Source organism: Schistocerca nitens, chromosome 9, assembly GCF_023898315.1.
Source record: "Schistocerca nitens isolate TAMUIC-IGC-003100 chromosome 9, iqSchNite1.1, whole genome shotgun sequence".
Lineage (NCBI taxonomy): Eukaryota > Metazoa > Arthropoda > Insecta > Orthoptera > Acrididae > Schistocerca > Schistocerca nitens.
In genome coordinates, this window is record NC_064622.1 from 210952909 (window position 1) to 210966457 (window position 13549).

A 13549-nucleotide genomic window follows, 5' to 3' on the forward strand; every position below is an offset into this window, starting at 1 on the left:
TCTGTTGCCTGTGTCTATGTGCCTGTGGTTCTGTCAGTGTGATCATGTGATGTATCTGACCCCAGGAATGTGTCAATAAAGTTTACCCTTCCTGGGACAATGAATTCACGGTGTTCTTATTTCAATTTCCAGGAGTGTATATAAGCGCTCACCCTAGAATTTCTCAAAATTATCTGCAAGCTGGTTTAAGTCTGGGTTCTTGTATACTCTAGCATACTCCCATAAATCAGGAATGTTGAAATCGTGCCAAACTTTCACTGCATGCCTGTATCCACTATCAATTGTGACCCTGCCTGTAAGTTTATTGGAGAATGTGTCTTTGCCTGGCAGTAGTGTTCCATCGAGTCTCATCATCAAATCTAGGTACTTGTCACAAGCTGAACTTTGCATCATATGAATATGTATCTGTGGTGACATCCACGTTCTCCTGACGATTGTCTCAGTAAGTTTTTGAAGAAACATGTGGATAAAACGTAGCGTAACCAGGAAACAGAGCTTATTCTCAGGGTGGTTCGCTCGAAAAGTGAAAGATATGTTTTCAAAGTGTCACATGTGACCCTGATTTTTTTCATTTTCAGCCCTAAATCACCCTAGTGCTGAGCAAGGCCGTAAGAAACATACTTTCTCAAATTATGGAAGAGAACAGGTATGTCTTATGGTAGTTGGTATTTCAAGTCGCACCCTTTTTCTGCTGATCTAGAGATCTCGCCGCTGGATGACAGTGGTCTCTTCACGGAGTTTCCAATTTCCTACACAACTGCTGCCAATAAAGGTGACAGTCAACTGACTCCTCATAATAAGTCATTCTCCAGCAAATTTATTATGGGAATGTTGTTGTGATAAACTGCATCAACATGTCATGCAAGTTCTTCAAGCTTAGTGAGCAATCATCCAATAGGGTTATGCTCAATTGATGAAACGAAGTGTTTCAGAGTGGTATCATATGACCATACAATTTTGTATGCTGCCACATATGGCACATGCAGTTCTGTGAAGGTTGTATGAGAGACAATGGGGGTCATATTCACAGAATGCTACAAGCACTAGGAAGCATGGGAAACCCACATATACAGCAAAGGGACATCCCTACTGCTGGTGTGCATTCTCAAACTTTAAGAAATTGTTTGACTCAGAAGGCACTCTGCATGTGTACCTGTTCCTGACTAGAGCAGTCAGTTAGATGCTTTTCTAAATACTCGTGCATACAGAATCGCTTGAGGCTTCTGACAAAAATGCCTTGCATTGCGACATTTTGACAACTGGAATGAAAATGGGAGAGGCATATTTTTAATCCAGAAGTAATGTTGTGTATCAGCCACAGAGAATAACAACGAATATCTGGAGGTTGTGGAACTAACCAGATACTTTTGAGGAGTAGAGAAGTCCATCTACTTTACGCTGTTGATCTTTTGTTTTTATTTTGCACAGTATGCTCGTCAACTTCTTTTGGCTTGCTATCGCATAGTTCCAGGCCATTTATGCTTTAAATGTTTCTATTTCTTCAGTACAGGGTGTTCTTTATCATATTTTGGCTTTATGATACATACATCCAAATCCTGATTCTTCATCTCAAATTTTGGTAAGGGAATGTGATGTAATGCTCCCAAACATTAATTGTGTGCTACATTCACGTATGATCAATATATATCGGGCACTTCCAATTGCAAGCTAGATATCGCTATATAACGTAAAAATCACCAGCAGTAATTTGGACATTAAAAAATGTGTGTTTAGTGGGAGTATTCCTTGGAAGAGAGAAAAGGCTGTACCCACATTTACTAAATCATACACAAGGGAGCACTCATCGAGTACATGGCTGAGTGCCTTACAGGATCCTCTTCCCTGGATTTCGGAATAATGGTCCACTATGACACTCTTGACAATAGTTCTAAAGAAATCTTCAACTGAGTACCCCACTTGTGGACAATGCTTTTTTGTTCCACATCTATACCTTCTTTCGTTGAATGTGTGACCTAACGACATAGACCCACAATTCACTTAGTGGTAGGATGCCACTGGCTGTTGACGATTCTGAAAATCTCACTTTTCCAAATAGTTTGAAGTGCATTAAGAATGGTGGCAGTGTCTTGGTAGCATTAGACGTTTCTGTGTCTGAATGTGAGATCCATCACCCAAAAGCTTGTATGTTATTTGAACATTGTATACGCTGGGAGAAACTCAAGTCTGTGATTACTTCTACACGGAGGACACATTTCGTTCCTTGTGGAGGTAAGATAAATTTCACAGCAGCAGAGGAAGATTGCAATGTGCGCTGTCGTCCTTGCTGATGTGTAGTGATGAAAATGTTGTTCCAACGTTTGTCACAGTTGTGCATCGTATTAATTCTCCTACCGCCAGTCACCTCAAGCAGTGCATGTTCCTGCCTTGCTCGTGGAACCATCCATTACACCCGTCGGCAATTATATTTTGTAAATGGCAGATTTTCTTGAAAATGCCAGTGTGTGCTCCTGTCGAAATAACAGTAGTTAATGACGTGACCTGACTGCATTCCCGTAAGTTATTTGACAAGATTTTTGTTTGTCCTAAGTGCACGTGTAATGCCATTCGTCTGCTATATATCTAGTGCTTATACTACAAGTTTGGATAATTCCATAATTTTGGACAGATATTTGTTCCTTGTTTCCTTATTTTAACATAATTTTTACAAATATTTTTCCATAGTCTTGATGTCAGTACACATAACATTTGTGCTCTAATTGCTTACAGTACCAGATTTCTTTAGCACCCAACAGGGATTGAACTGACACACTAAGCCAGGAAGAATCTACAAATTTTCTGCGAGATCACTTGTTCCTCTCCTTTTTGTTACACTCGTTTACCCAGGAAAAAGCTCCTATTAACAGACAATGCTAATTGCCAAATGCAGCCCTTACATGCGCTAAACAACACATGGACAGCAGTGGTGATGAAGCGCTGACTTCAGGTAATTTAAAAAATACAGATTTATTCCTATTGATTCTTGTACACTATCACTCCATGGCCACGTAACAACGATGACATACATTTCTACTTTCTCGTATGTTAATCACAAAGAAAGCAGTCCAACTAATGCTTTCGAAACTTTGTACACACTCTAAAGCTACAAAATGCCTGTAAGAGATTGAAATAATAATGTCTGAGACACTGCCTTTATCCTATTGTTAATACGCATTGCCTAAATGTGCTATGTTTGTATGTGCATGTGTTGATTACTCTCTTGGGCTCCCCACTGTCCACTCTATTTTTGGGATAGAGTCAGGGGTAGCCTCCAGAGGTGAATCGACCCTGTGTTTGATCTAAGGAAGCTTCTGAAAGTTGATCCACAAGTGTTACATCTGCGATAGTATCCAGAGGTGAGTACATTCCACATTCAGTCTGAGGTAGCTACTTGGAGAGGGATCCATCCATGTTACATCCGAGGTAGGTCCAGAGGTGGATCCATCGGCGATAGGTCCGAGGGGTATGGTCTGGGAGTAGCTGCACAAGATACAGAAACATACACACACAGAGTAATTGGGCTACATGTGGTCACAATAGAAGAAAGTCAGTCCGTCAATCATTATCTATTTCAACTGTTACATGGATACATCCTGGATCTTCAGTATGTATATACACACTGATCAGTCAGAACATTACCTAACTAATAGCCAGCATGTCCAACTCTGACACGGATAACAGTGGTGATGCATCATGGCATGGAAGCAATGAGGCGTTGGTAGGTTGCTGGAGGTAGTTGGCACAACATCTGAACACACAAGTAACTTAAATCTGGTAAATTCCGGAGAGAGGGCAATGATTTTTGATGCCACATTCAATCACATCAATGTTCAATCACATCAATGGTTTCAGATCTGGCTAGTTGGGGTAGGGGGAGCAATCACCTGGAACTGGCCCTGTGTTGCCTGACCCACTCCATCAGACTCTTGGCCCCGGATGCCCTTGTGAATGTTCCCCAGAGCTTAATGGAGCCGCTGTCAGCTTGTCTCTGCCCTGAGTTTGCTTGGCAAGGAGCTTTTCCCTAGCAGCCATGGATTCGATCCATCCCATTGTGCCAAGTTCTAGTGCTGATGGTCATGTGCAAATTTCAGTCGTACTTGTCAATGACATAGTGTTCACATTGATACACGCGTGGGTCATCAACTGAGGAGACACATCGTCAGGAATGTTCAGTGCACTATCTGGTGAAACACACTTCTACTGTGCCCAGCATTAAAGTCTGATCTGGCCGCTGTGACTGATCGTTTCTAAGCGCTGAGGTCCGGAACCGCGTTGCTGCTACGGTCGCAGGTTCGAATCCTGCCTCGGGCCTAGATGTGTGTGATATCCTTAGGTTAGTTAGGTGTAAGTATCTCTAAGTCTAGGGGACTGATTTCCTCAGATGTTAAGTTCCATATTGCTTAAACCCATCTGAACCATCTTGCTTTCAGTCAGATATTTGTTCTGCCACAGTTCGCCGCCGGGCCTGTTTTACCAGTCTGCACAGACTACGACATCTGATATATGTAACAAGGTTTGGCCACCCAACCCCAAGATGTCAGAATGTGGTTTCTCCTTGGTTTGGTCATGTGTTTAAGACCTCACGTCCGCACTCCTTGAACACGTGACAAGTCGTGTAGTTTATTAAACGCTGATGCCAAGCCTCCCGGCCATCAAAATTTGCCCTCGACCAACTGAGATAGATCCCTCTCCTTCCCCATTCTGCACATAGACAGCGCGCTCTCTAGCTGTACATGCACTGTGCGTGTGTCTGACTAGCAGTCATTCTTCGTCAGGTGACCCTGCTATCGCCTGGATGGGTCATAATGTTCCGGATGATCAGAGTATATTAGCCCGATAACAGTAGTTGCTGAGCTTTCTCAACACTGCTCCGGTGTTACACATATCTTGTAGCTTCATAGTGTATATACGAAGCTTTGGAAATAGTAGTTGAACTGTAATGTGTTTTATTAATGTAGGGGAAAGTGCAAAAAGATGCCGTCACTCTTAGGTGGCCAAGGAATAATATTTTGCAAGAATCAGAAGGTGTACAGCAGTATGTTTTAAGATATCTAAAGACAGCATTCCAAAACCACTGCAATCCATGTGTGGCTTAGCGTATATAAAGACTGATTGAAGTTTGTTTCTCGGTTGAAATTTGGAAGAGGTATAACAGAAAAAAGTGATCTAGGAGTCCCGTCCTCGACGGGACGGTGCGTCAGTCGTGCTTGGGTAGCTCAGACGGTAGAACACTTGCCTGCGAAAGGCAAAGGTCCCGAGTTCGAGTCTCGGTCCGGCACACAGTTTTAATCTGCCAGGAAGATTCATATCAGCGCACACTCCGCTGCAGAGTGAAAATCTCGTTCTCGGGATATTGAATATATTCGCTGACACCAGACAAACTACTTTTAATTAAAATGCCTCCCCCGGTACAGGACTACACATAATGCATGTATGAGTACAGGTCGTAGAAGCATGATTGATGGCATATGGAGGTTTGGATCAGATCGTGGAGCGTGTTCATAGAGACTAATGGTAAGGCGACCGCTCGCGATAAGCGGGATATTCGGATTGAATCCCGATCCGGGACAAATTTTCTTTTCGGTATCGTCATCCATTATACAGATAATGATTGTCCATATTTTCCACCACGAATCATTTTAAGTAGTTCATAACAGCTGTAGCCGGCGCAGTGCCTTATCCTTCGCACGAGCATGCATGTCTGAAGGAACGTTGTATCGCAATTCTGAACAGTACAGTCGCTGGAATATCATATAGCAAATATAGACTAAGATAACCATTGCACTATGGTAACTCGGAAACACGAAAATAAGGAAAATGCCAGTGACTGTGCGAAGGGTTAGCTAACTGAAACGTAAGAACAATGGTACAGTACTGTGAAACAAAGACAAAATTAATATGAGCCATCTCTCACGAGCAAAAAGGTTGGTGCAATAGGCATGATGTACTATTATGTAAGTAGATCTATGTGATCTTTGCAGAGGATATCAAAGGAAAAATTAAGGACAATTTTTTTTGAAACAAGGGAAGAATATTGCGCAGCAGAATAGCTTTATCGTACATGTTTAAATCTTTTAAAGTGTTACCAGGCGAGCTCACGAGAGAGGAGGCTGTCTCTGTTCCGGTGTGCCAACCAGAATGTCAGCATGAAGTACAGCCGACGTAACGCACGTCAGGACATGAATCGAGCATTGCTAGACGACCCCAGCGTGAGTACAGCCGGAGAGCAAATGTCGCAGCGTTACACAACACGGTTGTGAGAAGTAGCATTCCGTAACTTCAGCACCGGAAAGCCACTGCAAAGCCAAACAAAGACAGATATTGCCTTCTTCTTTTCAGTGTTTTCCAGATGTTCCATTCCTCCCCGATTCTTCGAAGAACCTCCTCACTCCTTACCATATCAGTCCACCTGATTTTCGACATTCTTCTGTAGTACCTCAGCTCAAAGGCTTCAATTCTCTTCTGCTCTTGTTTTTCCACAGACCATGTCTGTAATAACGCTGTACTCGAATCGTACATTACTAGAAATTTCATCCTCTCGTTAAGACCCATTTTGGATACCAGCAGACTTCACTTGGCCAGGAATGCCTCCTTCGCCAGTGTTAGTCTCAATTTTATGTCCTCCTTTTTCCGTCCGTCAAAGGTTATTTACCCACCTAGGTAGCAGAATTCCTTAACTTCCTCTACTTCGTGATCCCCGGTTGTAATGTTAAGTTTCTCGCTGTTTCCATTTCAGCTACTTCTCATTACCATGATCTTTCTTCGATTTACTCTCAATCCATAGCCTGTATTCATTAGACCGTTCACTCTGTTAAACGCATCCCGCAATTCTTCTTTCTTTTCCCTGAGGATAGAAATGCCCTCTATAAACCTTATCATTGAAATACTCTCACCCTGAATTGTAATCCTACTCTTGAACCTCTCCTTTAATCCCTCATTGCTTCTTCGATGTACCTATTGAACAGTAGGACCGAAAGACTGCATCCCTCTATCACACCCTTTTTAATCTGACAACTGTCTACCCCTCGTAGCTGAGTGGTCAGTGGGACGGAATGTCATATCTAACAGCCCGGGTTCGATTCCCGGCTGTGTCGGAGATTTTCTCCACTCAGTAACTGGGTGTTGTGCTGTCCTTATCATCATCATTTCATCCCCATCGACACGCAAGTCACCGAAGTGACGTCAACTCGAAGCACTTGCACCAGGTGAACGGTCTACCCGACGGGAGGCCCTAGCCACACGGCATTTCCATTATCCGACTACTTTGTTCTTGGTCTTCCAGTCTTAATTTTCCCTCTTGGTTCTTAAATACACTGTATATGGCCCGCCTTTCCCTGTAGCTTGCCCCTATGTTTCTCAAATTTCGAAAATTTTGCGTCATTTTACAGTGACGAACGCTTTTTCCAGGTCGACAAATCCAATGAACGTGTCTTGCTTTTTCTTCAGTCTTGGTTCCATTATCAACCGCACGTCAGAACTGCCTCTCTGGTACTTTACCTTTCCTAACACCAAAATGATCGTCATCTAACACATCCTCAGTTTTCTTTTCCATTTTTCTGTGTATTATTCTTTTCCTCAACTTGGATCTATGATCTGTTAAGCTTATTGTACGATAATTTTGCACTTGTCCACTTTGCAGTCTTAAGAATTGTGTGGATGATATTTTTCCGAAAGTCAATTGTTATGTCGGCAGACTCATACGTTCTACACACAAATGTGAACAGTCGTTTTGTTACCACTTACCTCAACGATTTTAGAAATTCCGATGGCATGTTAACTATCCCCTCTGCCTTATATAATCTTGTGTCTTCTGCTTCTAATACTGTACCGCCTAACTCTTCCCCGTCGGCTTCTGTTTCTTCTATGAAGTCATAAGAGAAGTCCTCTCCTCTGCATTTAAGGGTGGAAATTCCACTGAAATCCTGATGTTGCCACACTTGCTTTTAATTCTACCGAAGACTGTTTTGACTCTCCTGTGTGCTGTCTCCATCCTTCCGGCAACCATTTTTTTTTTCGATGTCTTCACACTTTTCATACAACCATTGTGCCATATCTTTCCTGAAATGTCTGTAGATTTACTTTTTATGTGACTTTTATTTCTGTATTCCTGAATTTCCCTGCATATTTTCGTTTTTTCTTCTTTCTTCGATCAGCTCAAGTATTTCGTCTGTTATTCATGGTTTCTTCTTTCGATCTTCTGTGACAGACCTCTTTAGAGATGTCCATTTCTCTTCAACTGTACTGCCTACTGAGCTATTGATCATCACAGTGTCCATAGCCTCAGAGATGCTCAGTGACCCATAATAATCACTGAACTACCACAGCGAGGCAAGGAGCGCTGACCGTACTGTATTCATACACCCGGAGCCAACTCGTCACAGGGGTGCGCTAGGCCCTTTAAATAACGATACTTTCGGAGCACAAAGGAACATTCAATCATGCTGGCATTCTGTCCATGGTGGGAGAATCAGAGCTAATGATGGTCTCTTAACCTGCGATCACTGTTTTTAGAACAGATCTATCATTTAAGATTTTAGTTAAATGTTCCAGCACATTTCAAAGCTCATGAAGTGACGATCAAGAAACGCTTTCTTTCATATCTCGTGCTTCAATTAATCTGTGACTATACCAAAACATTTCAACAATAACTTCCTAATTGTGCCATTATTTGAGTGGTGCGCTTTAGTTTGGAACCACGCGGCCGCTACGGTCGCAGGTTCGAATCCTGCCTCGGGCATGGATGTGCGTGATGTCCTTAGGTTAGTTAGGTTTAATTAGTTCTAAGTTCTAGGGGACTGATGACCACAGATGTTAAGTCCCATAGTGCTCAGAGCCATTTGAGTGGTGCGCAGTGTTAGATTTCTTCTAACTCGGGAGTCTTTATGTAACACTTACTTCTACTTCCGTGGAATACCGCCTTGCTTCACTTTTAATCTGTTTCTAGTTGTTGTAACATGCGGCTGTGTTCGTTTGTTTCCTCCTGAAAGTGTTCAGCGTATGTTACATATTTTATAAGAAAAGTAAGTATTCTTATTGGGTTTTACGAATTGAGTGAAGCAATTGTTTGTACAGAGCACATGACATTCTCTGTCGGAAACGAAAATATATAAAACTTTTCAGGGAAGAAGTCATGTCAGAGGAGCAGATATTGATGTGGCTAGATGAACCACTAGACGAGGATATTTACATCTAGGGTTTGTCATCAGATACGTACGCACCCTCTGAGCATGAAGAGATCAATACCGCAACAGCTCAGTCAGACATCGAATCTGATACTTGTGCTACAGCTATTTATCAATATACAGATCGTGAAATCTTACTTGGTAAGGATGGAATAACAGAATGGTTGAAGCAACACGCTCCGCCAGCAAAAACTGCCCGTCAGAGTATTGTAACACAGCTTCCAGGTGTGAAGGGTGTAGCAAAAACTTCGAAAACAGTTTTGGAATTCTGGAAATTATTTTTTCCAGGTAATGTAATTGGTCGCTTTGTAGAATAAAGAAACCAAGAACTTAACACAAGGCAGCATCTTACTCACGGAGTGCTCGAGACTGCCCACTAACAGATTGTGAAGAGTTATTTGCTTTCTTTGATGAATTATATCTCGCCGGAGTGAGAAAGGCACAGAATCTCAATACTGACGAGCTATGGGCCACTGGTGGGACTGCTCCGCATTTATTTATTGCATCGACGAACAAAAAAAGATTCCACACACTTCTCGAAGCTATACGATTTTATGACAAATCTACGAGAGCTCAGAGAAAGGAAACAGATAATCTGGCACCTATTAGAGAAATATTTGACGAATTTGTGGATGTTTGCAAGAAGAGACATAGTACCGGTGCATTGACAACGGTAGACGAGATGTTAGAACCATTCCGTGGACCTTGCAAATTCAGGCAGTATATATCAGACAAGCCTGCAAAATATAGCATGAAGTTATATGCGCTCCTTGATGCCAGAACGTTTTATACGCTAAATATGGAAGTATATGAGGGCAAACAGCCTACTGGGCCATATCAAGTACCCAATGATGAAGACAATGTGGTGTTACGATTGATTAGACCGATTGACAAAACAGGCAGAAACGTGACGATGGACCATTATTGTACATCTATGCCATTGGATTACAAAATGTACGGCAATCATCGAATCACAGTAGTAGGTACTCTACGGAAGAATAAAAGAGAAATTCCACCGGAACTTCTGGACGTAAAGCTTAGGCAACTAAACAGCAGCATATTCGCATTTGGAGACAAACCATCCAACAGCTGCTTGATTTGCTCATACATCCCAAAAGGGAAACAGAAAAGGAATGCTGTAATTTTATCAACCATCCACAGCGACGATGCTATAGACGCTGACAGTGGTGAAGCGAACCAACCTGAAGTCATTACATTTTACAATCTCACAAAAGGTGTATATGTTGTCGACCGTTTGAAATCAGAATATTCTATTTCAACAATAAGCAACCGCTGGCCTCTTACATTGCTTTTCAGCCTGTTGAACATCAGAACATTAAATGCTCAAATAATATATAAGGTAAACACAAATGACTTAATTCCGCGGAGAAGATTCATCACAGAATTAGGAATGATGCTTACAAAAGCCAACATGATCAAACGCATGTCGATTCCGAGGATATCACTTTGCTTGAAGGATAAAATAAAAGGTGTTGTACCCATTTGCAAACTACCGACAGCTAAAGAACAAAATGAATCAACAGATAAAACAAGACGTCACTACTGCCCTAACAGGGAAAACAGTTTCACACAGCATCGCTGCCATCATTGTTCCAGCCCTATCTATAAAGAACATACAGCATCGAGTGTTCTTATTTACCAGGAGTGTATGTAACAAGAAGCAATATCTGAATCTGACGAGTAAAAAGGAGTGTGGTTAACCTAATTCACCACTTGCTATAAAAATTACGAACTGCTGTCCACACAGGTGGTGCAATTGTAATCAAAAATTTTCTGAAATCTTTGCATGTTGAAATATTTTTAAGTTTAGCAATTTGCATATGCCATACCAATTTTTAATGCTTTGGCGATAATAAAGATATGATTTATTGTATAAACCTGTCTTTGTTTGACACAAAGAGATAAAAAAGGTGCATGGTCTCATTGTCAGAAAAACTCTAACACGAAAGTTAACGTGACAACAATATACACGAGCGACCGCGGGTTAAGTTTCAGTGAAACCAAAAGAGGCTGGCCGGTGATGGTCAGTCTGCTATCTCTTTTCTGAATTCCACACCGGGATGCGGCAAAACTGATGCGTACTACAGCCATGATCTGCCGTTGCGGTCTACTGTAGCATTGTGAATGAAGAGAATCCTGATGGGCAGCTAGCTTCTTTCTATTGAAGTTTATCGTGGGTCACCTTAAACTTGTCGCCTTCACAATTACCAGACGAGGCACGTTCGCGCAGCCCCCTTTCCGAGTCTGCAATGTTACGGGATCCATGGTGGATGATTAGAGCCTTGTCTTCAAAACAGCTGGCATCCTGAAGCACAGTGGGCGGCACTCATCTAAGTGCCCAACGAGCTGTATTCGAGTGTGTTGATATGGAAGACGGGCACTGTGCCGTAGAGCGTCTGGATAGGCGACGCCTTATCTCCCCAACTGCTGCCGAACGACTCGTGGCTGTGGTTCTCTGACTTGCGGGGCTACGTCACGTCTCGCTGTAGAGGTGTGAGCCAGTCTTCAGGATACGACCTTATGCCTGGCTGCCAGCTGCTGCCCTGAAGATGCCTTGTATCTCTGCAAACGCTACCTGCGAAATAAACGTTATTGCTTATAACACTGCACCAATGACGCCTTTGGGCGTAGACCCGAGCTCTCGCTCACACTCGGTGCGTGATCTTCCCCATACAATGCGACCCCAGCTCTGTGGATCGCGATGGCTCTAAAGAAACTGCCTACACTATGATCATTCGTCATCTGCTAGAATGCTGCTGTGAGGTATGGGATCCTTACCAGATTCTACTGACGGAATACACTGACAAAACTTGAAGAAGGACACCGAGTATTGTACTGTGGCAAAACAAGGGAGAGACTGTTACGGACATGATGCTTGAATCAGGGTAGCAAAGGCGGTTTTCGTTGCGGTGAGATCTCCAACTTTCTCCTCCGACTGTGAAATTATTTTGTTGACACCCAACTTCATAGGGAGAAATTATCATTGTTGTAAAATAATGACAGACCAGAGCTCATACGAAACACTTAAGTGTTCATTTTTCCAGAACACTGTGCGATAGTGTAAAGTTAGAGAAATTGAGTGAAAGTTGATATATGAGCGCTCTGCTTGGCCTCATGCTTTCCTCGAATTGTTTCTTGTTTCATCCCGGACCTGTCCATGTACCTCATATGTCATCCATTGTACAATTTGCCAGCTGCTTACGCTTGGCGCTCATCCACAACCAACCACATGAGTTCGTTGACTATGTGGTCTCTCGATCCTAAGAGTTAAATTAAGAACAAGTTGATGATTTCAGAATCTTGGCCGTATTTTGATTTATTTAAATATATTTCCGGTTACGGGTTTACAGCCATCATCTAAGAGTAAAAATAGCAACAATGTGTTGTACCCACAGCAGTCAAATCGGACACAAAGCATTGCATTCTGTGCTTTCCTGAATATGCTACGATTTGGAAAGGTTGTTGGGGCAGCTCATGGTCGTTCCACCAAATTCCAGTGTTGGGCACCGAATCTCATTCTGTTGCTATAAACATTTAATCTCTAGTAGACATACAGACCAATTTCGCTAATTCGTAACGTTTCCTACACAGTATTTAAGTTTCAAAATATTTTGTGAAAGAAGATGAAATAATGTAGTTCAGCAGGTGAAACTTATTTTACTTATTTAACCACAAATGCATTGAGGGTATTTTATACAAACAACCTAGCCCAAAAGTCAGAAATCTGTGACAAAATTATAATATAGCAGGACATGAAACCCGCAAAAAAAAAAAAAATTAATATCTGCATACTTTATCTTGAACATAAAGGCGTTGAAGAGTGTGTCATTCAAAGTTAAGCTGGCCCAATACCTAATCAAATTAAACAATCACGAAGTTTTGTTTATCAGAGAAATAGCATTCTAACATAAGGTTAATTCTTTCACATTTACCCAGTGCCTGTCTGGCTTCTACACTGCGTAAACTCAGAAAATGAAATTACCGTACGAATTTCTGGTTCTATTAATGTTCTCGAGTGCATGTTTGATGACTACATCAAACTTGCTATAGTACATTTCGTTTTATGGTGTTGTTTAAAACACATTCTTATTCTAGGTTCGTCGCGTACCTCCAGGACACCATGAGCCCCATTGCGATGACGCAGTTCGTCATGAGCGTTGTCATCGCATGCATGGCGTTATTTCAGGCAACTTATGTAAGTATTCTTCTTCACTATATCACAGTATATCCCATAACTGACACCAAAGCCACAATTTGAAGAAATGCCATTCCTCTAAGGCTACACCCTAGATTAAAAATGCAAGTTTTCCGTGAATCAGTGCTTCCATTGTCTCCGTACCACCATTCTC

The 13549-nt window shown here is 42.0% G+C and overlaps 1 protein-coding gene across 1 annotated transcript in view; it reads left to right on the forward strand.

Moving 5' to 3' along the window:
• LOC126204124 (odorant receptor Or1-like) overlaps positions 1–13549 on the forward strand; it is a 37436-nt gene that overhangs the window by 16850 nt on the left and 7037 nt on the right. Inside the window, exon 3 of the mRNA XM_049938538.1 lies at positions 13296–13395. Within this exon, the coding sequence (XP_049794495.1) occupies positions 13296–13395 (100 nt within the window). The remainder of the gene's footprint in view (positions 1–13295; positions 13396–13549) is intronic.